General features: G+C 45.3%; 1 protein-coding gene across 2 annotated transcripts in view; it reads right to left on the bottom strand.

Moving 5' to 3' along the window:
* The window catches only part of emid1 (EMI domain containing 1), a 55928-nt gene that overhangs the window by 7147 nt on the left and 25266 nt on the right, over nucleotides 1–23515 (bottom strand). Inside the window, exons 4-9 of one of the 2 annotated variants that reach the window (XM_070965113.1) lie at nucleotides 6908–6997; nucleotides 6736–6797; nucleotides 6099–6231; nucleotides 4412–4456; nucleotides 4212–4319; nucleotides 1902–2009 (exon numbers count right to left, since the gene is read on the bottom strand). In XM_070965113.1, the coding sequence (XP_070821214.1) occupies nucleotides 1902–2009; nucleotides 4212–4319; nucleotides 4412–4456; nucleotides 6099–6231; nucleotides 6736–6797; nucleotides 6908–6997 (546 nt within the window). The remainder of the gene's footprint in view (nucleotides 1–1901; nucleotides 2010–4211; nucleotides 4320–4411; nucleotides 4457–6098; nucleotides 6232–6735; nucleotides 6798–6907; nucleotides 6998–23515) is intronic. The other variant, XM_070965114.1, reaches the window with a different exon arrangement.

Genomic DNA, 23515 nt, shown 5'->3' with positions numbered 1-23515 from the left:
CACGCGTCCTCACAGTCCACCTCTCTTCACGTTCTGGGTGCTGGTTTAGGAACCCTCTCTTGTTCTGCTGAAGGGAATTCCAACCTCCCGATGCAGACGTAAAAGCCAAATAAGCCAATGTTTTCCAAGGGAAGCTCAGCACAGAACCCAACCCCTCCTCTCACGTCCCCTACTGTTACTTTGATGTGAAAGAAATGGCTCGCAGTCTCGGAAATCATCATGCCAACCTCAGTGTACCCGCAGCTTTCTCCACACAGGAACCCAGAGCTTACAAATCTGTGCGCTGCATACTTTTGTGTTACCACTGTATCCACACATAAAACCCGTTGATGTGTTGACCTTGAAAGAGCCGGTGCAGGCCCCCATCTGTCTCTCGCACTCCCCCTCAGCTGTCTGAGCGGCGGCAAACATCTGGAAGTTGTTGAGTGACATCAGTGATGGACAGGTTCTCAACCCAGCATGTGAAGTCTGCGTCAACCTCAAACTGTCTCTGCCTCCACTTTATGCTCTTTGATTGTGTTCTACTTGGCTGCGAGACAATAAGGAGCAAGTAGCAGTTAAAGGATTACCACCATCCTGTCTGTTTCTCATTCTCTTTGCTTCTTTTGTTTATCATTAGTCCTAAAATCCGTGAGAGCTCCCACACCTCAGGAGAGAACATGTCTGAAAAGCTGCTAAATACACACGAGTATCAGCGGGTTGAAGAGTCAAGCTAGAAGTCTGTAAAAGCAACATCATCCTGCCTGAGAACAAAAGCTTTCACTGAACTGAACAGGGGAAGTGCGATGATATGAGGATAAATTGGGGAGAACCACTGCATGAAAGAAGTTGTAGAAAGCCTTTTGGGGCTCCAGAGGGAGCTGCACGATGTTTGATAAATCTGATAAAACGTTACGGCTTTCAACAAACTCTGAGGTAGCAATATGTCTGTGAAAAGGAGAAGTCGAGGTAGCAACCTACACGCTGAAAAAAGCAACTTATCTGAACCCTAACCTGGTCACAGACGTAAACAAGCTAGCAGCTTGCAAGGATTTGGCCTTTTCAACACCAGTGCTCATCTCCTTACCAAGCAGCAACCCCCCCGGGCAGTTTCTCAAATGACCACTTGATGCTGGCTCCAAAAGCAAGTCAATCCCAATAGACCTCCATATTAAAATGTCTGACTCAACAGTTTTGGTGTCTAAAGCTAATTTCCTCGTTCATGACAACTGGAGGTGTGAATCTTTATATAACTCACTTGTTAAAATTATATTAAGGCTTAAAGCTACGCATAATCATGGGCATGATTGCTTTGAGTGACAGCTAGCTGCTAGGTTTCAGCAACCAGTTTTCTTTCGTCCTGTCTCAGCTCCACCCATGCTCCACCTTTGCCTATTTTTGGATTAGCCAGGAGTTTGGCACTGTCAGCGTTTTTTTTTTCCTACAGCAGAATGATACTGGTTGCAGCCAGACCTTCCTCCATAGGTCTGGTTTATGCGAGACAGCCTGAGGTGATGGCACTTGAGTCAGGGTTATTTGAGTCTGTAGACTGAGAGTTTGAAAGAGAAAAAAATCTGGCACTGGGGAGTTAGAAAGAAGTCATCTTACCAGACGCCTGTCGCCCGCTCCTCATCTCTGCTTGAGACTAGCCCGAGGCTATATTAGCTGCAACTAACGTAACACACTCATATCTCTGACTGGACTGTGGTTCAGTTGCATTGTGGGTACTCTAGGCATCAGGTTTTGTTAAGGAAGATGAAGGTGTGAAATAAAAAAGATATATCTGGTTCTTCTGTATTGATTTTTGAGTGCAACACTAAATTGTACTATCTTAAGATTCATGTTTTTCATAAATGCAAAGACTACTTTTAACTAATTGTGTGGCATTTGTGTCATGGTACGCTGGTCATCCAGGGTCTTACTGTGGTCTGGATCTGGGATGTGGGCACTGGCTGGCGCTGGAGGCCCTGGAGGGCCGGGTGGGCCTGGTAGGCCCCTCTCTCCTGGGAGTCCTGGTGGACCACGAGGGCCTGAGATGAGGGAGGACAGAAACGTCACTGTGGTGACAGACAGGAGGAATGCCACAGCAAAATATGATCTCAAAGTTTCCTTGTGGAGAGGATAATGATTAATGAACTGAGGGGACGTGATGATAGGAGGATAAACTATGACAAAGACCAGAGAGGAAATGGATTAGATAAAGTGCTGAATGATGCAACATAATGGTGTCTGGCAGGAGTGTGTGTGTGTGTGTGCGCGCCTTTATATCTGTGCCTGTGCACATGTGGAGTAAAATCAGCAGCTGGACAGAGGAGAAGTGTACAACTCTGACTTTGTTTCTCTGTAATTAACAGGAGGAGGGTGTTTAATGATCCGGTGCTGGGAACTTACTCTGGGGTGTGGGAAAGCTCAAATAAACACCACCAAACTCTGCAAAGTGTTACTGGCACCGCTTCAGAGTAAATTAAATGTTCCCCGCATGCTCACCGCTAACTTTCGTACATGTGTGTCAGTAACAGGCTGTAGCTGGTCCATATGGGCCGGTCAGTGAAAGTGTCCCTCCTCCTCCTCCTCCTGACACTTTTTATGAAGGTGGAAAAAAGCACCACAACTTCATCTGACCTCATTGTTTGGACTCGTCTGAGGTAACGCTGCCCCCTGAACACCAACTCAGACAGACCCAGACTCACCACCTCTCTGTTTATGTACTGATGCAACTGAAAATGACAGTCCACTAATTACTCCTTTGCAAGGTAATGTTATTCCAGCTCTGATTTGACACCTCCGTGGGCCGTTTTCACTTAGCCACGGTAAACACTGCAGCATGACCGGCTGTGTTTTGGCTGCACGGGGGAGACTGTAAGCAGCAATCCGCGGCACAGTGGTTCAAACGGCCAATCAAAGTGGCCCTTTAGAGCTGATGTGACATACTGGAGAAAACAGTTTACATTTTTCAAGCAGAAAAATGGTTCCCCAGAGCAGCCGGGGGACGCTGCGTCAAAATATGAGTCAACATTTGCAACACAACTCTCCTGTAACTTATCAGGATTCATCATAACTTACAATCTCACTTCTCCCAACAACAAAAGTTCACTTTTCTTCCATCTTTCCCATAACCTCCGGCTCAAAAACACATTTGTCTACATATTCCCTGACACTGGACACATTCCAGTGCCGTGTTTATCTTTCTCTTTAAAGTGAAAAAAAAAAAATCCAGCACAATAAGGAAAACATAGCTTTGGATGCAAGACACAACACTGGTTTTGGGTACTTGTGAAGTAATGGAGATAGAAAAAACAATAACACCGCAGGCATATGGAAATCATAAAGACCTGGGATTTGTGTATATATAGCTCATGTTCATTTCAGATTGATGTCACATGGCGCTTCTCGGAAAGTGAGTCTGTAGTTTAACTTTTGCTCTAAATCTCATCTTTACCCAGCAGCAGGCACGGAGCAGGGGTCACATGTTAGCCTGAAAGGAGAGGCACTCCGTTCATGATCCAGAGCAGAGGAATAACAGCCTATAGCCAGAGCAGATGTTGTGACACACTTATACCGCCATTTACTTTATTGTCATTCAAGTCACAGCTGCTTGTGGATTTACTTTTTTCCTACTGGTCATTTATTATTTGTACATAACCAGCGAGCTCCGAATACACACGGCAGATTTATGATTCAGCGTCTGTTCTGGTTCGGTGACCATGAGCAGCAGCAGCACATGTTACATGCGGTCTGAAAACAAATGCTTTACCCGCCCACTTAAACAGCACTTTTAGAAGCATATGATTTTAGAAGCCAACCAACAAAATGCCCAAATTCCAGTAAGTTACCAGCAGGCCTCAGGGGCCACTGGAACGCTCCGACGTTTACCACTGGAGGGTCTGTGGGCTGACCAAGTGGTTTAAGAGAAAGACAAACACTCTGGAGCAGGAGATCACGGGTCAGGCTTTTGTTGGAGATCTCTGATTTTTCCACTGTTGCTTCCACAGGTCTTTGGTCAATAGCGAGCCATTCAAACGCCTTGTTCCACAGACAATAGGCTAAGCGGACGGGCAAGCATACAACTGCCCTGCAATAGCCGCCATCTCTCTCAGTGACACACACAAATCTTTACAACGTGCTTCTTGACAAACTGTGTAAACATCTATTAAGACAACATTCGTTTGTGTCTCTCAGCTCACAACTGTCTGCTAACGGTGAGCTCTGTGTATTTCTACTTTCAGTCTTACCTGCAGGTCCCTGGGATCCCTTCAGTCCAGGGCTTCCAGATGGCCCCCTCGTCCCAGCATCCCCCCGAGGCCCAGTGGGACCGGGCAGCCCTCGAGACCCTGCCTTCCCTAAGAGGAGGAAACAGTCATGAGTAATCACGAATGGTTCACATCTTAAATGGTTTTACATCAACTGAAAGGCAACTATGGTTACAATTTACCGTCTCTGCCAGGAAGCCCATCTCTCCCCTTTTCACCCCGAGGACCTGTAATGAAAACAGAGAGGTGGCTTAATTGAGAGGTGTAGCTCTGTGGAAATATCTGAGCCCAAACCACCTGGAAACTCTCTAAATTCTGTCTGAGTAATAGAGCAAAAAGATTTCTCATTACTGCGTTTATGTCATCGGTAGGGCTGATTTGAATTTCCATACCAGATATTTTCATTAATTACAGAAAAGAGCTTTTTGTAGTTTTTAAAGAGACAGTTCATTGATTTTGACTCAAACGATGGATTTCTGAAAATGAGAGCAGGATGAGTGATTTCAAATGTCAATTGTAGCAGGCAAAAGCTGCAGTTAATTATTGATGGGTGCACCGCAGAGCTCTGGCTGGAGCAACTTTAAGAAGGCTTTGGAAGTTTACGGAGACTTCAAATGACTGTACACAGCAAATTCTGTTTAAAGGTCTTACTGCTGCATGAATGAAAAAAGTTGTATAAAGCCTTTTGTGGCTCACAGAGAGCTGCGTGAGGTATGATACGTTACCTCAAGTGATGTCACTTGAGTCAGCGTTGGTTGGGTCTGAGGACTGCGAGATTGAAACAAGTCTGGTTGTGTGGATTTAGAGAGAAGTGTTTGTCAGACCTCTGCAGTCTCTGCTTGAGGCGAGAGACTTGGTGGCGCTAGAGGAAAGCTCACAAAGTGGCCAAAAAAAGGTTTTTCCGCTGAGTATAATGAATGTGTTCACGAAATTTTCAAGGCTACTCGCCCATTGTCATTTCATAAGCAGTGCTCTGTTAGGTTCAGCTATGATGCACATAAAGCCGTCTAAGGAGCCACAATGTGTTTATTTGAAAATTTCAATTTTGGTGCCACCCAGTGGTAGGTTTTTTGTTTTTTTTTAAGACGCTGCAGCAGACAGAAATGAGCGCCAGTGTCCACATATTTCCTCCTGTATATTTTGCACTTTATCTCCTTATTTGAGTGTTAAAATTCCGAGTGTGACACTTATTCATTACACATCGCCCTCAAAAATTTCACAATGGAACAAAAAAGTGGAGCTCATGGCTTGCACAGCACTTTCTGCTAACGGTCCCACAATGCAATGCATCAAATTTTATAGATGTCCATTGTGCGACTCAGCACCTGTCAGTTATGAGGGAAAATGACAAAGATTCCCAAAGTCTCAACTTACTGCTCACTATTCAGTATCTTACACTGGGAGTAATGGATGAGCGAATGAGGGAGTGATTTTGGACACTGTCATAGACGGCATCTATTTTCACCGGGACTGTCATTTTAATATATCTGATACACTTCATAAACAATTTCTGACAGCGCAGCAGGATTACTGAACTTTTAGCTGCAGCCAGAGCTGGGCTCGACTCCAGCAGAGGAGAGGACTTTCATGCGCTGAAGTGTTCGCTTTCCACACAGCCGCAGAGCGCTGAAAGTGAGCAGCACAGACAACTGGGCCCTAACTTTTGCAAAAGGAAATGAGTGTATGTGCAGCGGAGGAAATAGGATACGAGCAGAGGTGAGCAGGTAGAGGGCAGAAAAAAGTTGTAGCTCAGAGAAAAGCTGCAAGGAGTAATTTCTGACTCAATTATAAAAACCCTGGACTCCACTTAATGGAGACGTGCAGTATTTTTAACCTTAAAACATATTCATGCATGACAGCATGATATACCTGCAGGTCCCTGCTCACCAGGAGCTCCCTGAGCGGGCACAGCCCCCATCAGTAATGAGGCCTCTGGTACAGTTCCTCCTTTACCCTGAAGGTGACGATGTGACACGGAGGCCGGGGCAGTCAGTAATTGGACCTGGTACAGGAAGACATAAAACAAGCAATTACACATATTTCTCAGTGATTGGGATACTGTCGCTGAATCAAGCAGCTACCTCAAAGGCTGAAAAACGAAGGCAGTAAGTGCCAAAAACGGCAGTTCCTCGAATGGCCACTTGAGGCTGACTCCAAAAGCGAGTCAATCCCCACAGATCCCAGAGTAAAATGACCAACTTTACAGCAGAATGAACATGTTTAAAGCCTGGTTTTGGTCTCTGTAGCTAATATGCACATACATGAGAACTGAATGCAGGTGAGTTTTTATACAACTCACTCATTTAAATTTTATCGAGGCTTAAAAGTTCTGCATATTTATGTGCAAGGTCGCTTTGAGTGAGAGCCAGTGAGCAGGTCTCAGTACCCAGGTCTCATTCGGCCCACCTCAGCTCCACCCACACTCTTCGGCCTTTTTTTTCACCTATGAATGACATCACAGACACTACGTCCATGTTTTAGTCTATGGGCTGAACGTAGTCCGTACCTTTGTCTCCAGTGAGGTCAGCCTATCGCCCAAAGCTGCGATTCGACTACAGTTGAGGCAATCTGAAAAAGCAGAAAATTGCTTTCTTTACCTTCAGGAATCAGACATTTAAACTTGTTTATGTATACCTTTATCACTGCGTTGTACAGTAAAAGTAGTAACAAGTTCTTACTAGAAATTGGCTCTCCTGTGCGTGCAGGCGGGCGGCGTAGCGTGGATGGCTTCCTCACTGCCTCTTGAGCTACAAGCTGGTTCCCTGCATCTGTAACAGAAGATAAAGACACAGAATAAAGAAGTTATAGTGATTTCTTGACACTGAAAACACAAGCTTTAAATTTGGAAGTTTTTGTCTTCCATTCATATGCAACATGAGACTCAAATGGTGGGAATCACATTTCCAAACTCTCACCAAGATGAATCTGTCCGACTAATTTAATGGGAATGAGATTTTTGCAATATGCTGCTGACATTAGAGCGGAGAGGATCAACTGATTAACTGAGTAACTGTTTAAACAACACCCTGGGTTCTGGTAAATTAAAATGGACATTTTTCACTATGTTCTGACATTTTATAGACGTAGGCATCTGGCTTTTATAAAGGAGACTGAAATTTGTGTGTTTAACAAACCTGAAGCTAAAAGTTAAAGAGTCTGAAGGAAAAGAAAAAGAAAAAATGTCTCCAATTCTCGACTGGTAGACCTTCCAAATACTTAATACGCAGCAGGTGTCAACATGTCATTTTATGTGTCATGTAATGTCACTGTCAGTCAATGATATGGACAAAAGGAAGGTCTGCAGGCTGTTGTCCCTCAGGTGAGCTTCTTGCCATCAGCCTGAAACAGCTGACAAAACGTGGACCGGGTGTAGAGACGACACAGGCGTCTCCAAGGACAGTTGCAGCTTTCGTCTTTGTTACATCTTCAAGAGATAAACAGTGTGCACGCCGCGTCTTTGCCAAGTTGCTTTCCTTTTGCCTCGTTTCTTTCTGGAGTATAAAATCACAGAGTCTGGGAGTGAGGGCGTGTAAAGACAAACAATAGTTTCCTTGTGCAGAGAGAATGGGCAGTCTCGGTTCACATTCTGTCTTGCCTTCATTTTATGAAGTGTGGGAGTTTGTGTCCCTGGGTTCGGGATGTTTTGAATGGGCAGAGCTTTGTCGAAATGCCAGACTGATTCCTTTGTCTGGCTCTGGTCGGCCCAGGTGCTCCTGATACAAACAAGAGGCTGGGTTCAGCACCTCATTAGCCACCAGGAAGCACGTCTTTGCCGTTCAGTGGCCAGCCGCCACAGTCAACGCCAAGTGCTACACTAAAAGAAGCCATGAAATGGCACCTGCAGCACCAGGCTGGAGCAGGAGACCCGCATTCTTCTTAAAAAGCCTCACTTATTGTAACATCACATGTCATGATCCATCTCTATCCACTGCAGACCCAGGAAAGGAAAATGGAGAGCTTACTGTCACGAAGAAAAATAAACGTTTGGGAACTTAAGACAGGAAAGCATAACGGGTTTAGTGATTACCCAAAGAGAGGGGAGAGAGAGGGCAAAGGAGGCGTATGAAAAGTACACAGAACACATGGTCGAGGGTAAACTGAGACCGCTCCAATAATTCCCCCTCCTCAACCTCGGTGCTCATGATTTCACTGTTTTGGGTTGTGGGTATTTCTCAGAGGATTACAAGTGTAGATGGATTTAAACCATGTAAGACCTGAGACTGAAATGTTATGGCATGCGCTCTAGACTGCAGAAAACGTTTCCACATTTCGATAGCGATAAAAACCTCGCACGGCGATGAGGAGAACACACACTTTGATCTGCTCCTCGCTCGTCTGTACCTCTCGTCAGTCCACATGGGGAAGACTGCGAGACAAAGAGTGTGTGAGCGTGTGTGTGTGTGTACATGCCTGGGACTTTTTCCTCTGGAGCTCGGCTCGTGTAGATGGCTGCATTCAATTACAAAGGAGGCTCTGGATAGGAAATCTAGCTCTCGCCCCTAACGGCACCTCTTCTCCCTCTAGAGCAAAGAACATTCGAGCGCCAAGATCCCCTCACCCACACTCGAGCTATTGTATGAAGCATTAAGCCAGCTTTGGCACAAGGACAACTGTCTCCCACACACACACCTCTTACACACTTTCTCTCTGTCTCAAAACAAATTTAATATCCTGCAAGACCCCTCTTTTTCTTCTGCATCTCCTGTGACGGTGTCCGTTACCTTGAGGGTCTGCGCCGTGTGTGCATGCAGGCCCTCGAAGAAGGAGGATGACTTGGATGTCTCCAGCGTGAGCCATCGCTGTCTCGGCCAACAATAACATCATAATGAATGCCCCCCGATGGACACGGCTCATTGTATCCACGCTTTGTTCTCAGTGGGCTAATTGCCCCAGTGGGGGGTGTGGTGGTGGTGGTGGGGGGGGGGGTCAAACAAATGTGTGAATGTATTTGACCTTTTGCCCCCATGTTGCACTGGGCCATAATCAGCGACTGAGTCACAGCTCTTCATTAGAGGAATACCCCCGCAGAGAGTTCAGCGGGCCAGAGGCTGTCCTGACATCAGCTCTGTCTCTTGTTCTACTTTTCTCTCTCTCTCTCTCTCTCTCTCTCTCTCTCTCTCTCACACACACACACACACACACACACACACACACACACACACACACACACACACACACACACACACACACACACACACACACACACACACACACACACACACACACACACACACACACAGAGTTCAGTAATTTGTTTACAAACACTCTTTGAATAATTTTTGACTCTGCTGGCGCAATAATCTCACAGGGGAAGGAAGAAGATATGAGCGAAGGTCAAGGCGGGAAGGTTATCTTTCCTGTTTCATAATGAGTGTGTGTATTGAGGCGGTTATGAAGGATGACCTATGGGATTGTCTGTGCTCAACGGCATGATGATATGCACTGAATATTGTGCATAAAAGAATTCTGCAGCAGCAGGTGAAGTGATAATAAGCCTCTAAAAAGCAAATCAGATTCAGAGATACCTGGATACCTTCAGAGAGCTCTGAAAGTATCCAGAAGTGGAGACGAGGTCTCACAGCATACAGTCTCTCTGAGCCTGTAGGCGGGGGCGAAGGTTAGACAGGCCGGTGAAGTTTTGTGGCGAAATCTGAGCAATAGGTCTGCCAAGACACACATGTAGCCCCGCGGGCCTGAGATAGAAACCGGGCAGGACTTGTTTCTTACTCGTGTTGCCTCTGCTGCACATCACCTGCTGCTTGGATAAATGGAAAACACTGAGGGTGAGTAAACTGAACACTAGCCTGACTAATCAAAAGAAATACTGATAGTCAGCATCTTTAAACTATAATATAACTTATATAAGTTTGTTTAAATGAAATATTTACTGTTTAACCATCAATACTAGGCTGGCTGGACCTTGTATCCAGATACAGCTGAGACAAACTGCACTTCACGTGAGAAGCTGAAATGCATATAGGGTTATTGTTTATGATTATAATTCATTTTTTATGGGGGAATTGCACCTGCTGAGAGGGAAGTAATACACATTAGAAGACCAAAGTGGCTTTTTGCAAACTGGATAGAATGTCAAACATTTGAAAAAGTTTGAAACAACAGTGAGACACGACAAAGTGGACAGAAAAAGACTGTGTCAGTGAGCCAACACCACAGACACATTCATGCCAAGTGTGAAGAGCAAGCCCTCAATGTGAACTGACTGCACTCAAAGAGAATGCAGAATTTTCGTTACCATTACATCAGTATAACATTATTATGACAGCTTCAATCCAGAGCCATTATTGTTGGCCTTAAATCCCACTTGGAGCTCTGCTGGTACCACCACAGTCAGAGCCAAGGGCACAATGACCACAAATGCAGCTGCACCTCATGCTCTACAAATGAAGGTGTGTGTGCTGTTGTGTAGAGTTTTGTCTGTGTGTGTGTGTGAGAAAGTGCACATGTGACAAACACACACACTAGCTGTATTATTAATGGGCCGAGGTCATTCCTCCAGTGATACTCTCCCAGTGAAAACAAAGCAGAGCCCTCATGCTAAGAGCCCAGTCAGCGCTGCCAACCAGAGCCTTTAAACACACATCTCACACTCTGCTGCACTGACGGCCTGATCCTCCAAGCTCATCACCTACTGAGGTTTATTTGTTTTCTGCTTCTGCAGAAAGATTCAGCAGCTTGCAGACAGCAAGGCTTTAAGGGGCTTTATGGATGCGCGAGTGAGACTTCTGTTGTCCTCTCATATGATCTGCAGCGGAGGGTGAATGTAACAGGACAAGATTGAAGCAGAAGGTTGTGTTGTACTGTTGTCTGTAAAGGCCTGTCTGTGCTGTTTCCTGAGTCTAACTGCTGTCTCAAAGTCTGAAGTTCCCGTGAGGGGATACAGTACAGAGCCTGGCAGTGTACAGCGAGCAGACACAGCAGAGTACACGCTCCTGATCCATCTCTGTCCGGTCAATTAGCTGAGCTCAGCGCTGCAGCATCATTAGTGACCAGGTGCTGACAGCCAACCAGGGGAGGCGTTTGTCTCTGTCTCTGCACTGCCTCAGACAGACTGAGGACTGCTGCTGCTGCCTTTAGATCAACACAACACACAAACACACACAGAGTCACGGTCCACTCACCGTGCACCTAGAAATAAGCCAAGCTGAACGAGGAGGCTTCTCAGAGCCAGTGTTCGCTGGGCAAGCGCTTTGTCTATGCTTTAAAAATAACTTGTGTTAGTTGTTGTGGAGTGCAACTCAAGAAATAGTTCCTTCACACAGACCTGCCACACCAAGATGAAATGAATGTCAGACAGCAATGTGAAAACCATTCAATCATCAATTCTTATGCACAGGGAAGTTAAATTTTGGTAAACAATTCACTTAAGGATCAAAAGTGAAGCAATTTAAGCTTGAGGGAGAGATGTGAGCACTTCTGCAGGTGGGTCAGGTGTGTGCTGGCAGGCCGAGCTGGCTGTAGCCTCTAAAATCTGCTAAGGCTGCCTGCATGGTGCTAATGTTATTATAACAGGATATTTTCCCTCAGTAACAGACGTGCGGCACAGTTGGGAACTGGTGTGTAGAGCGTCAAATACATACAAGGTATTCCTGGAATTTAAGCCCATGTGGCGGAGAAAGAGGTTTCCACCCTTACTTCAAATGACCATTTTACAGACATCACTGTTGTCATCGTCCTTTGTGAGGACCGTTTCTTCCTCTCTGCCATGACTCCTTGTTTCCAGCAGTGTAGACACTTAAGTTTGATATCATTGGTTTGCAAAGCACGGAGGCATACGATTAAGGTGGATTGGATCATTTGGAATCGGTTGCTGGAAAGCTGCTGGATCAACCCCTTTCACTGATGGTCTGCTCAAATCAATCTCATTCAGTATTTAAGAGAATTAAAGCAGTCCAATCAGCAGCTCCCACCTCCATACTGCTGATGGGTCTCAGTCATCAGGGCTTGGAGCTCTGCACAGCGCAATCCTGCATCTGAACCCCAGCGTTTACTGCACTTTCCCAGGGTCGCAGGTCTCTTTTATTAGGTGATTGACTTAAAGGGTGGGACACACTTCATCATTTCCTTCCTTTGGAACTGCCACTCTGCCTCCCCCCACCTCTCCTCCTGAGAGAGGAGCAGCCCACACACTGGACAGGTTCAGCTGTATTTACAGGTGAGAAGCAAGTGCGGCCTTGTTATAACAATTGGTCTGATAATTGATCCCAGAGGAAAAGGTAAGCTGAGGCAGACTGAACCCGCACCTCCACACTGTGTTTACGTTGAAAACAAGTGCACTGAGGCGGCCGGTCTACATCTGCTCTGCTTTACAAGTGGAGGTGAGGTGTTGCAAAGTTCTGCTGCAAATGAAACCACGCTACAGCCTCCAGGACCCTGAGGTGAGAGCATGCAGGGTCAGAGAGGTTCTCACCTCCTGCACACACATCTCACCTCATCAATCAGCACAGACACTTAAGACAAGGCAGCGAAGGGCAGCGCACACTCACCACACCACCCTAACCACACCCTCCACAGACCTAGACCTCCATCAGTCACTGCAAACATAATTAAATATGTTTAGTCTGCACCTGAGGAGATGGTTTATGTACTTAAAAAGATACTCCAAAACCTAGAATAAGTATAAAAATGACATGCAATAAGAGTTTGCTGCGCAGAAGTGCAAAAAAGAAAAGTTGCAACAGCAGTTCTACTGTATAATGTCTTACAAATCAGTTTTGACTTGATTCTACTTGCATTACAGTGAATATAGTATATAAATAAGTACTGCACTTCTACTTGAGTAGAACATTGTTGTATTTCGGGTGACTTGGAGCTGTCTGACAGTGAGGTCTGCGATTGGATGCCTACTTCAGCTGCTAACTAGAGGTTTTTAAAAACATGTATTTATAGATATTTCTATAATTTTCTAGCCTGTTGCACAAACACACAGAAACAACAAAGATAAATCCTGCAGAAGCCAGTTTTCTCAGACCAGCAGTGCTGTTTCACTAATCTTCCTCAGCTTGGCTCTGCCGATTCTCACATCAGTCGTTTGAGCCCGTCCAGCCCATCCAGATGTGCTTGCACACACAGCCTCTAATCTTTCACAGGAAGGAGGAGGGTCCCCCAGCTCTCCCCCGCCTCCCTGTCCCAGACAGGGCTGCCTTTACCTCACCTTCCCTCTCACTCACTCTCCCTATCTCTCTCACTCTCTCTGTTTTTCCAGCACATGCCTGTAGTGATGCTGATGGCAGTGATGGGGTCTGCATCTCAGTCTGGCTGCCCCCTCCCGCCCCCTCCACAGCAGGCGCTGGTGTGTAATTACAGAGCAGCGCCGGGCTGAGTGGTCTGACTGGTGGGGTGACTGCGGTCTGCTGACAGAGGTGTTTGTCTGGCCTAAAGACATGTGCTGCCACTGGCATTCTGGGACAGGAGACTGGCCACACTGGGCACAGACAGCTGTGGGGTAAACCTTTCTGCACAGGATACAGCACTCACTTTCCATAACCCCCCCGCCCCCCCTTCCAGACATGCTTCCTGCTTATTGTATTTTCCAGAAGGCTTCATCATGTGAGACCTACAACTATCCACCCTGCAGAGATTTGGTCCAGACTGCCGAGAACACCTTCAAGGCACTCATAGATACTAATTACAGGGAAATTGAGCTTTGTTTCATAATCACTCACCACTGTTGCCTCTAATGACTGTGCAGAGCAGACCTGCCTCCACTGTTTGCTAACCACTTGTTTTGGGGTGTAGCAGTGTGGTGGCGTTCACTCCTTTCATCACAAGCTTGAGTGATTGTTGATTGAGCAACACGCTGCCTGAGTGTCCACAACAGCAGGAGAGGCAGTTTGTGTTCAAAGAGAGCGCCGCAAAGAGAGAGAATCTGGTGTTTACGCAGACATCAAAACCCAAGAATTTAAGTGAATTTAAAAATGGAATTACTCTAATTTGCTCTAATTTATCTCCAAAAACAAAAACTTAAAGCATATGGCAAAATGGGAACCATTTCACAGTGCCATAAAAGCAAACAATGCAGTGGTTTGTGTAAAGGGGCTAAAAGTAGTGCTGGGCAACATCTGTCAGATTGCAGCGTGCTGATTTGAGATAGTATGTGGTCGGGATGGGCTGCAAATCCACCCGCCAGTCTTTAAACATTTCCTCCACTTGAAAGCAGCAGATGTCTAATAAAAGTCTGAGGCAGAGGCTGACGATCCAGCAAACACCCTCCGCTTTTATTAAGAGAGACACAATAACACAGAAGCCCGATGAAACCCGGCTCCTCCCTCGTGACCCCGGTTGACCCAAATAAAAGCAGCTTTGTAAACTTTTCCTTGGCGTCACTCTCTCTTTCAGTGACTTCGGTTGGCATCTTATCCACTGATGTGCAACCTCTTTCCCCCGTCGCTCCATCTCTGTCTTCTGGTGTGGTCACCAGGGAAACCCGTGAAAACAAGACTCCCGGGCTGCAGACCCGGACACGACTGGATGAAACCACACACTCCTCTGCGGCTGCTTTAGTGTGGCAGGGAGGGGTCCGTCTTGTCTGTGACCTCTCCATATAAAACACTCCCTGCACACTGCAGTAATTAAACCACACTCCTCTCACCCAAAGCACCGCCACAAGTGGCCGACAAACAGCTCTAAAAACAACCAGGACCAGAATTACACCCCCCCCCCCACGCATGCATGTATTTTAACACATTAAGCTGCTGCTATTTAAATATCATGCATGCTGCACTGAGCTGCCAAACACTTTATAAGCCATTGTGACTGAAATAAAGAAACCTCATCAACATTTTGTGAAGCTGGTTTTCCGTTAAAGGATAATTCCGCTTTATCAGGACTTGGGTCTCACAGCATTTGGCCATCGTTTCTATTGCGGGCAAGAAGCAGAAGAAGACAAGCTGTAAAGATGCCAACAGCTAAACCAGATTATCTAACTCACTAAACAAAAAGAGCGCAGCCAGACTGTCAGTAATAACAAGGATACAAGACTCAACAGGAGCGAGGAGTGTATTAGGTCATAGCTGGTAATAATCTTTCCGTTCACCTGAACTTCCCTCTTCCAAATAAGTTGAATCTGAACTTAATGTTTATTTAAAATAGACATTTCAGACAAATCTACGCCATATGAAGATCAGCATTGGAGAAGTTACTTAAAACAACCTTTTTTCCAGCATGAAGAAACTGATGACCCCTGACGTAGTGACATAGTTTATGGATGTTTCATATTATATTCAATGCATAACAATAACAGTACAGAACAACAACTGATGAACTGTGGAATTAACCCAGTGACCACAACATCTGCAGGACGTTTGTGTAAAATGAGCAATTTGGATGAATGTCGAGCAGACTATTTCTTGTGAATATTGCATCAGAGATCAGTTTTCCTGACACTTTAGGAACTTTTTATACAATTCTCTGACTGTATTATGTTTTCTTACTTACTTGCTTAATATGCTTTGTTTTGACAAATTCAGTGTTTTCTTCTCCCTGATGCTTGGCCATTGTTCTATTAGATCTTTGGTTGCTTTAACTGCATACTTTTCTAATGCAGGATGAGGCTGTTTAGCAGACAGTGAAGGTTTTGTGAACATAGTCAATCTATACTTTAAAAAGAGTAACTTCCATTGAAGGCCTCACGACCCCACATGACGCTTGAGCCCCGGGTGGGGAACCAGTCACTTAAAAAAACTTGTGCATTAGTTATTACTCATTAAAAGGTCGAAGGTGATTCAAAAGCTTTCATACATATGGTTTAACAAGCAGCCAGTTTAACACTGAAGTCCTGTCCTCACATTGAAGCTGCAGTGTTCACACACCCTCACACGTTACTGGAAGGCGGATCTCTCCTAACTTTGAGCCCCAAGCTAAAACACACACTCTATCCAACTCCTGCTAGGACAGCAAACAGGCACACCTCTAAAATGTCTACAAGTGATGCAGAATTCCTGTGATTAGTGAACTTAATTGCTGAATTTCAATTTGCAGTCCCTTAATCGTGGCAAAAGAAACGTTACTGTATCTTGTTTCAAAGAACTGTAAGACTGCCCGACACTGAATGAGACCCAAGTTCTAATAAAATGGAAGGAAAGAACATTTTGGAGGATGAAAACCATCCAAACAGTAGGTTCCAAAGGCTAAGCAATAAAAAGGTGTTGAATCGACCAAATGCAATAGGCAGTGGAGTTTACACACTGCTGCTCTCTGCAAAAACATGCTGCTGAATTCCTGGCCGGCAGCCCCTTCACTCTGACCCTGTTCATTGCCATACAGAGGTTGACAAGCGCTCCAGCTCTCTGCCCACAGCTGCAGCCAAGCAGAGCACAGGCCAATCCACAAACCTTCAGCTAAACATCCTGCTTCTTCTCCTCCGCTATACATACTCAGCGCCGGATGAGTAAATCCTTTGCCCTGAGTGTCTGAAGGACAAGTCCAGTCCAACATGAAGTTTATTTGTCCAAGGCTGGTCTGAACGCTCACTTATTACAGCTTAGAGGCCTGTTGCCACACCAGCCAGATGTAATTTCCCTCCAGTGGTATGATTTGTGTGCGAGTACACGCGAGAGCAAGTCTTGTTAAGACGAAGGTTTCAATAACCTATACTTTTCCTTAACCACCCATGTAAACAATAAAAACAATCAAGCTCGCGCTGACAACCGAGCAGCAGGATCCATGGCAACCAAACACAAAAGCTCCAGTCCAACACAATGACTGCGTGATAGTGACTGCACTCGTCCGTCCAGAGCCAGGACAGACTGCCAGACTGTAGCCATTCCATCTCCCCTAAGGACGATATTGTGCTTCAATAGCAAATCATAAACCTGCCTCACTCCGCAAAGCTATAACTGAGCTGAGAGAAGCAGACATGTGTGGTAAGAAATAGGCCAAATCTTTCCTCACTATTGTTTCAGTTTTCTTCATGATTCAGCTTCTCTCCGAGAGCATTGTCCATTTCCTCCACCATAACAAATCATTTGATTTGTCAGTTTCCTTTGGGACATCTCACATAACACCCTAATCTCCATTTTGCCTTCATAAGTTTGGATCATTTTACCGTGGAGGTATTCGGGCCTGCTCAGAGGTTTGTCAGGGAGAAAAATGTTGGATGTAGCGTTCTGAAATAGCTTAAGACCACTGTTTCACCACATACTTTTAAATGGGACAGAGGCAGAGGAGTCAGCGAGGAGAAATTTGACTTGCAACATCTACTCATCAGATATTCCCTTTGTCATTGTAAATGACTGCCAATGTAAACAGTCTGTAGAAACATAAAGTGTTGAGTAAAAACGCCCTCCATCTGAGAGCTTGGAGAAAGACCCGTTTATTTGGATTTTTAACTGCTGCTAAAATGAAGGAACTGTGTGAAACGATGATGGGAGTTTGAAGCGGTTTCAGAAACTCAGTGGGGAAATAAAATTCTCTCAGTCCAAAGTGAACCATATAACCCTTTAATGCTGGAAAAGGTATGCTTCAAACGAGATGCTTGTTGGATCATCAGTGTCTCAAACCTGTACTGAACTGTACTCGATTGCCTGTGACTGAACTCCAAGCTCTCCTAATTGACTGTTTTTCACCTTTGTTTTAATTTTAAGCCATGTTGATTGTGGTGAAGCCAAAGGCAATTTTCCACATTGTGGATAATAAAGTTTCCAGCCAAACCTAAACATTCTCCCAGGTGTGCAAGTGTGTGCAAGCTTGTTTGTTTTCAGCATGATGAAGCCTTTATGATTCATGGGTTCTTGCGCTGTATCACCACAGAGACACTGCACCGTATCTGTTCACTGGGTATTCAGGACCATAATAGCTTCTCTGACCGCAGATACGTTCATGCATGAAAGGAAAGCAGACGCAGAGCTCTGGCTGATAGAAGCACAGCCGGCTGTGCGTCCGACATGCTGCATGTCTGACGAAGTCCTGGACCTGGCTGAGTCACACACTGTCTATTAGCGTAGACGCGGGCCTGACCCAACAGCAGGGCTCAAAGCTCCTGATTTAGACGACTCATATTCTCTCCTCAAATAAAAGACTTCACTGAGAGCGTAGAGCAAAGGTTCACTCTCACAGGGAGGAGCGGTTCCCAAACACACTCCCAGGTAAGAGCGGAGAAGAAGAAATCATAAACTAGACTGGCATCAGACATGTCTTCCATTGGATCATATGAAATCCACCCTCTGATGCTCCGTCGCTCTGTTACATACAAGCAGTCACATATGGGTAAGCTCTCAAAGCAGTGGCAGGGCGCCAGGATCAACATCCCTCCCTCCACACTCCAGGTTCAGGGTAAGATTGATGAGTCTGCTGCACACTGCTGCCTCATTGTCTTCACCATCAGCGTTATGCCAGCTCTGAGCATCACTCTGTACATCATTAAACATTTCTGTGCACCTGTTAAAACACACACACACACAGGGCTGAGACTGACCACGATACTGTGCATCTGTGACACGAGTGTGAGTAACACAGTCATCCGCCTGACAGCACTGCACCCCTCTACCCGGTGCGCTGACAGACGGGGGCGCTCGCTATGTCTCATGGACACTCGTAATCCTGCTGCTGCAGAAAATGAAAGTATAATTAAAGGCAGCAGGGTCGGGTTTGGAGCTCTCAGCTTTCTCCGTCGAGGATCAATCGAGTATCAAAAAAATGTGTTCAGAGGAGTGTTGGTGTGATCAAACCGGATGGTTTGATCAGCTGTTGTTGATTTCTGGGTTACAGATGTTTATAAAACTGCTTCCGGTTCCAGACTGACAAATGAGCAGACAGTTATTTCATTACTGAGGAAATGGGGACTAACCACAGACATAAGTTATGTTCTTGCTACTCATTAGAAGTTTTTGGCTTATACTGTATGTTGTCAGCATCTGCAATGAGGCTGGATTATAATACAGTAACATCATAATCTTGCAGCCTTTGGTGGACCCCCTCTCTCTCTGGATCATTTTTCAAAACTCTGTTGTCCAAATTGATGAATGTGAATGATAATGTAACAAATGAGTAATTGTTTCACATGTTTCTCGTCTGATGTAATGAAGTGATGAAAGACTGTTTTTCGTACATTTGCCATAATGTGAGAAACACGTGGGCTGTATATTGATATTGGAAAAATAATCTTATCAAACATCGTATATATTGACATTTTCAGAGCCTTAGTTTGAAATAAGATATCAGTTAACTTTTCTGGACTGTGCACCCTCAGCCTTGGCACACATCATTTGGCCTCTGTGGAGCTCCTGCTGCTTTGAAAACTCTTTTATTACCAACAAATGCTGCTAATTAGCATTCAACCTTACATGACCTGCCTTTCTGGCAGTGTTAGAAAAGTCCTCTTTAGGTTTTTAGATCATTTATTGTAACTCCTGGGTGTATGCATGCCTGCAGAATTTACATACATGTACATATGCACGCACACACCACGATCCCACACGTATACACTCACATGGAGTGGGTGGAGTAAATGACTGTGTGTAGCTGAGCTCCTCTCACTCTAATCCCTGGGTGAATGGTGAGCTGTGTGCCAGGCATTCCTCTGTGTCTTTCTAAGGCTTTTGGGGGATTAGACCCCACTTACTTCCAGGGGCCGCAGGGTGGGATCAAAGCTGATTGGGCTGTTTTTGGGTTCGGGGTGATAGCGTGTGGAACAGTGAGCCTCTACTCAGGTAGACCTGCAGGGAGGCGCCGGAGAACACGACACCGCAGCCGGGACGTGAGACAGTGACACAGGTCGCACACACCTGGTGGGGGTCAAACCTGTGCTAATCCAGCAGAGCGCTAACCGGCACTGCGCTGATTGATGGCGGGCCTGCAGGAGGTAAAGCTTTAACTCCAGCAATAACGCAGGTATGCCGGACCTCGTCTCGCTGAGGTTACACAAACACAAAGCACAAACGATGGGAGATTTTAATCACGGCTCTCTTCTGTCGTGCCTACAGTTTACACAGTGTAAGAGACCTTTCATGATGAAGTCATAAATGAACATGCATGTGACAGACTACGCAGCAATCTGGACCTCATTCTCCTGATGGCTCGTACTGCACCGCAGGCTTTGCAATGGCTAAACTTACATCCAGCCAAACAGAAGACAGACAAAACAAACATGATGACTGATGTGCAGTGACCTCAGGACAGATCCATACAGCGTCTAACCTTTACCCTGGCAGGGAAAACAGGAGGCTTTCTTTAATCCACGCAAGACAACACTGAAGAAGTAGAGGAAGTCTTTATCATGACACTACAATGTGTAAAGTATTTGAATTACCAAAATAGCCTCGAGCAAGACAAATACACAGAGATGACAAAGAGCTCTGAGCTCTGGTCTTCTGTCAGAGAGACAGCAGCGGGATTAACAAGGCTAACATGGCAAGACCCTCTGGGCACACTGAAAATAAACTCAGTTTATCCTCAAATATACTCAAATATTAATGGAAAATTAGTGTGTTTGTGCAGTATTCAGGAAGGAAACCCACAGCGGGAGCAGACACGGTGCATGCAGTGGATGACACTAATTACTGGATGTAGGAATTCCAAAGGCTAATCCGTGTATAGCCAGAGCTATCTGTGGCATCTCAATCCTGATGACAAACACTTACAGCGTGTTTTGGAAACTCCCTTGAAAATAAACAAAATGACCTTCAGAGGATTTCAGCACCCTGCAGATAAGCATAATCATGACAGGCATGGTCTGGCAAACAAAAAAAATGTTGATTGTGCGTGCACGCCATTGAGCTGCAGTACGACATCTTGATGTTGTATTCCTGCTCGTCACTTTATCCGCACAGATGGAAGATTATCACTCATGAAGGCTGTTTGTGTGCTTCGTGTTTCCTCTGCACAGGTGTCTTTTTGCATTCTATCTCTGCTCTGTTTGGAGTAACACCACCCCTCACAGTCATCCACCCACCCGATCCCAGCGACAACACCTCAGATCTGGGCAGTGTTACTCCAACATGTGGTCCTGTCTCGTGTCTGCTTCCTCCGACAGATGGAAATAAAGCGGGCCATCAAGCGCACAGGGGTTACGGTTTGTTTGTGTTTTGCACCATTGGAGATAAGTATGCGTGCTCTGTGTGTTCTACAGAGGGATGATAAGCTAAAGAGGGCAGTTCAGAGCTGAGCGGTGCAGAGGACAAAACTACAGACACAGAGGATAGAGGGTGTTTTCTTACAACCATGACTCCCGTAGTGTTTGGGCAGGAGAGCAAAAGAAAAGAAAAGAAAAGAAAAGAAAAGAAAAGAAAAGAAAAGAAAAGAAAAGAAAAGAAAAGAAAAGAAAAGAAAAGAAAAGAAAAGAAAAGAAAAGAAAAGAAAAGAAAAGAAAAGAAAAGAAAAGGGAGGGCCGTTTGTTGTCACACCTGTGTGTGAAGTATGTTGAGTAGGAATTTCTGGCACAGTTTCACCTACTTCCAAGACCTACTTCCAAGGTGCACGCAGAAAGGAAACATCGTGATGAGCTCAAAACCTCAGCAGCCTGAAGAACAACTTTACTGTGAGATCACCACATTGTGGCTTGAGGCCTCCACTGTGGTCGTCGCGACACACACGGCAGAGAACATTTAAATAAAACGAAAGAAAGAATTCAAGAAAGTTTAAATAAATGTAAATATACACATACATACCAGCCAATGGGGCATACACACCTGGATGTGTAAGAATGATTGTGTTCATGTTGTAGAGGCGTGCCTCATGATGGATATGTGTAACAGCACATCTGATCCATAAACAGGAGTGCATAAAAAGTGCATCTACAGGGAGGTGTCCAAGCTGGTCTGGAGGAGGTCTTTTCCCACAAAGATTCTTGCATGTTATACTATAAAAAGTGCATTATAAACTCACTGACAGCTCAGAGTTTATATATACCTCATGAAGTTTTCCATTTAAAACTGTAAGACATGAAAAAAAACAACCATTTAAATACAAGCAGTGCTGCTATTTTGTTGGTTTAAAGGCTCGATGTGAACAAAATAGTCTGAATTGTGATGTGTGAACTTTTCTACCAGTCATTCTCGAAAGGACACTATCAGAAATTCTACAATGAAATATGTGTATTTTATGCTTCAAAGAGAGATTTATTAACAGTAGAATGAGGGATTTGGGGGCTTTTTTGCTCATTTTTGGATCAGACAGATCAGTGGGGGGCCGCTGAATGATTCAGTCTAGGAAAGCTCTCAGTGATGCACTTTTCCTCCATCAGTTTATCTCCAACTCGTTCTCTCTGTCTCTCGATTTGCCAAGGCAGAGATGCTGCTCGGTGATGGAGCGCGCCAGTGTTAATGTGACATCCATTCTCCGTCGCTGTCGGGCTTAAGACTGACACAGAAACTCTCCCACAGTTTGCAAGTGCATTGCAATTTACTGCCTCTGCTGCAGATCACTCAGAGAGAGAAATGAGAAAACTGTTGGGGGGAAATGAAAAAGGAGTAAAGATAAGAGAGGAGAAGAAAAAAGGATATAAAGGGAGGAAGATGGGATGCTTCTATTCACAGCATTCTCACTCCCTTCATCCTCCACCCCTCTGCCATCGCACCAGAATGAGGGTCTTATCTCTGAAAAGCACTTTAACACAACATGCCCACAGACAGAGCTGACTGTGTGAAGACATGCACACAAGGATGAAAGCACACACACACGGAGGAGAGGCGCGCATGCAGAGGAGTGGAAGCAGATTACAGGATCAGAGGAAACACAGATCAAAACCACACAGAGCCATCACCGCCCCGTACAGCAGAGAGAAACCACCGGCCAAACGAGAGGCAAACAATGCCAAGCCATCAATCAGCGCTGCTCCTGTCAGCGATTAAAACAGACTGTGTGATCACAGTTTCAGGTCGACAGGGGTCCTCCGACCCCGCAGGGCTCCGGCTGATACGGCCCTTATCTCAGCACCGCATTACAAAGGAAGACAAGCTCTCCTTCAGACTCCTCCCTGCTGGCATCCACAAAGTTTTCAACAACAGCCTTCGCCGCGCTCCATCACACCCACACAGTGAGAAAGTGCTGATCGAGGAAAAGAAGAAACTTAGGTAACATCGACGTATACTTTGGCTTTACTTCTAAAAAGTAAGGCTGCAAGATTAGTAGATTAATCAATTAATCATTTGGTCTATAAAATGAAAATAGTGAAAAAAGTATTTTGTCCGATCAATAGTCCAAAACTCAACATCTACTTTACTGTGACTGAAAGAAAAAATACAAATATTCACATCTGAGAAGCTGCACCTGCATTTGATCGATTCACAGTTTTTCAAATGTGTCCAACCCAGAGCCCAAAACTCAAAGATTCA

The sequence above is a fragment of the Chaetodon trifascialis genome, chromosome 6, assembly GCF_039877785.1.
Source record: "Chaetodon trifascialis isolate fChaTrf1 chromosome 6, fChaTrf1.hap1, whole genome shotgun sequence".
NCBI classification, from domain to species: domain Eukaryota; kingdom Metazoa; phylum Chordata; class Actinopteri; order Chaetodontiformes; family Chaetodontidae; genus Chaetodon; species Chaetodon trifascialis.
The sequence above is the reverse complement of the archived record's forward strand: the minus strand, read 5'-3'. Positions and strand labels throughout refer to the sequence as shown.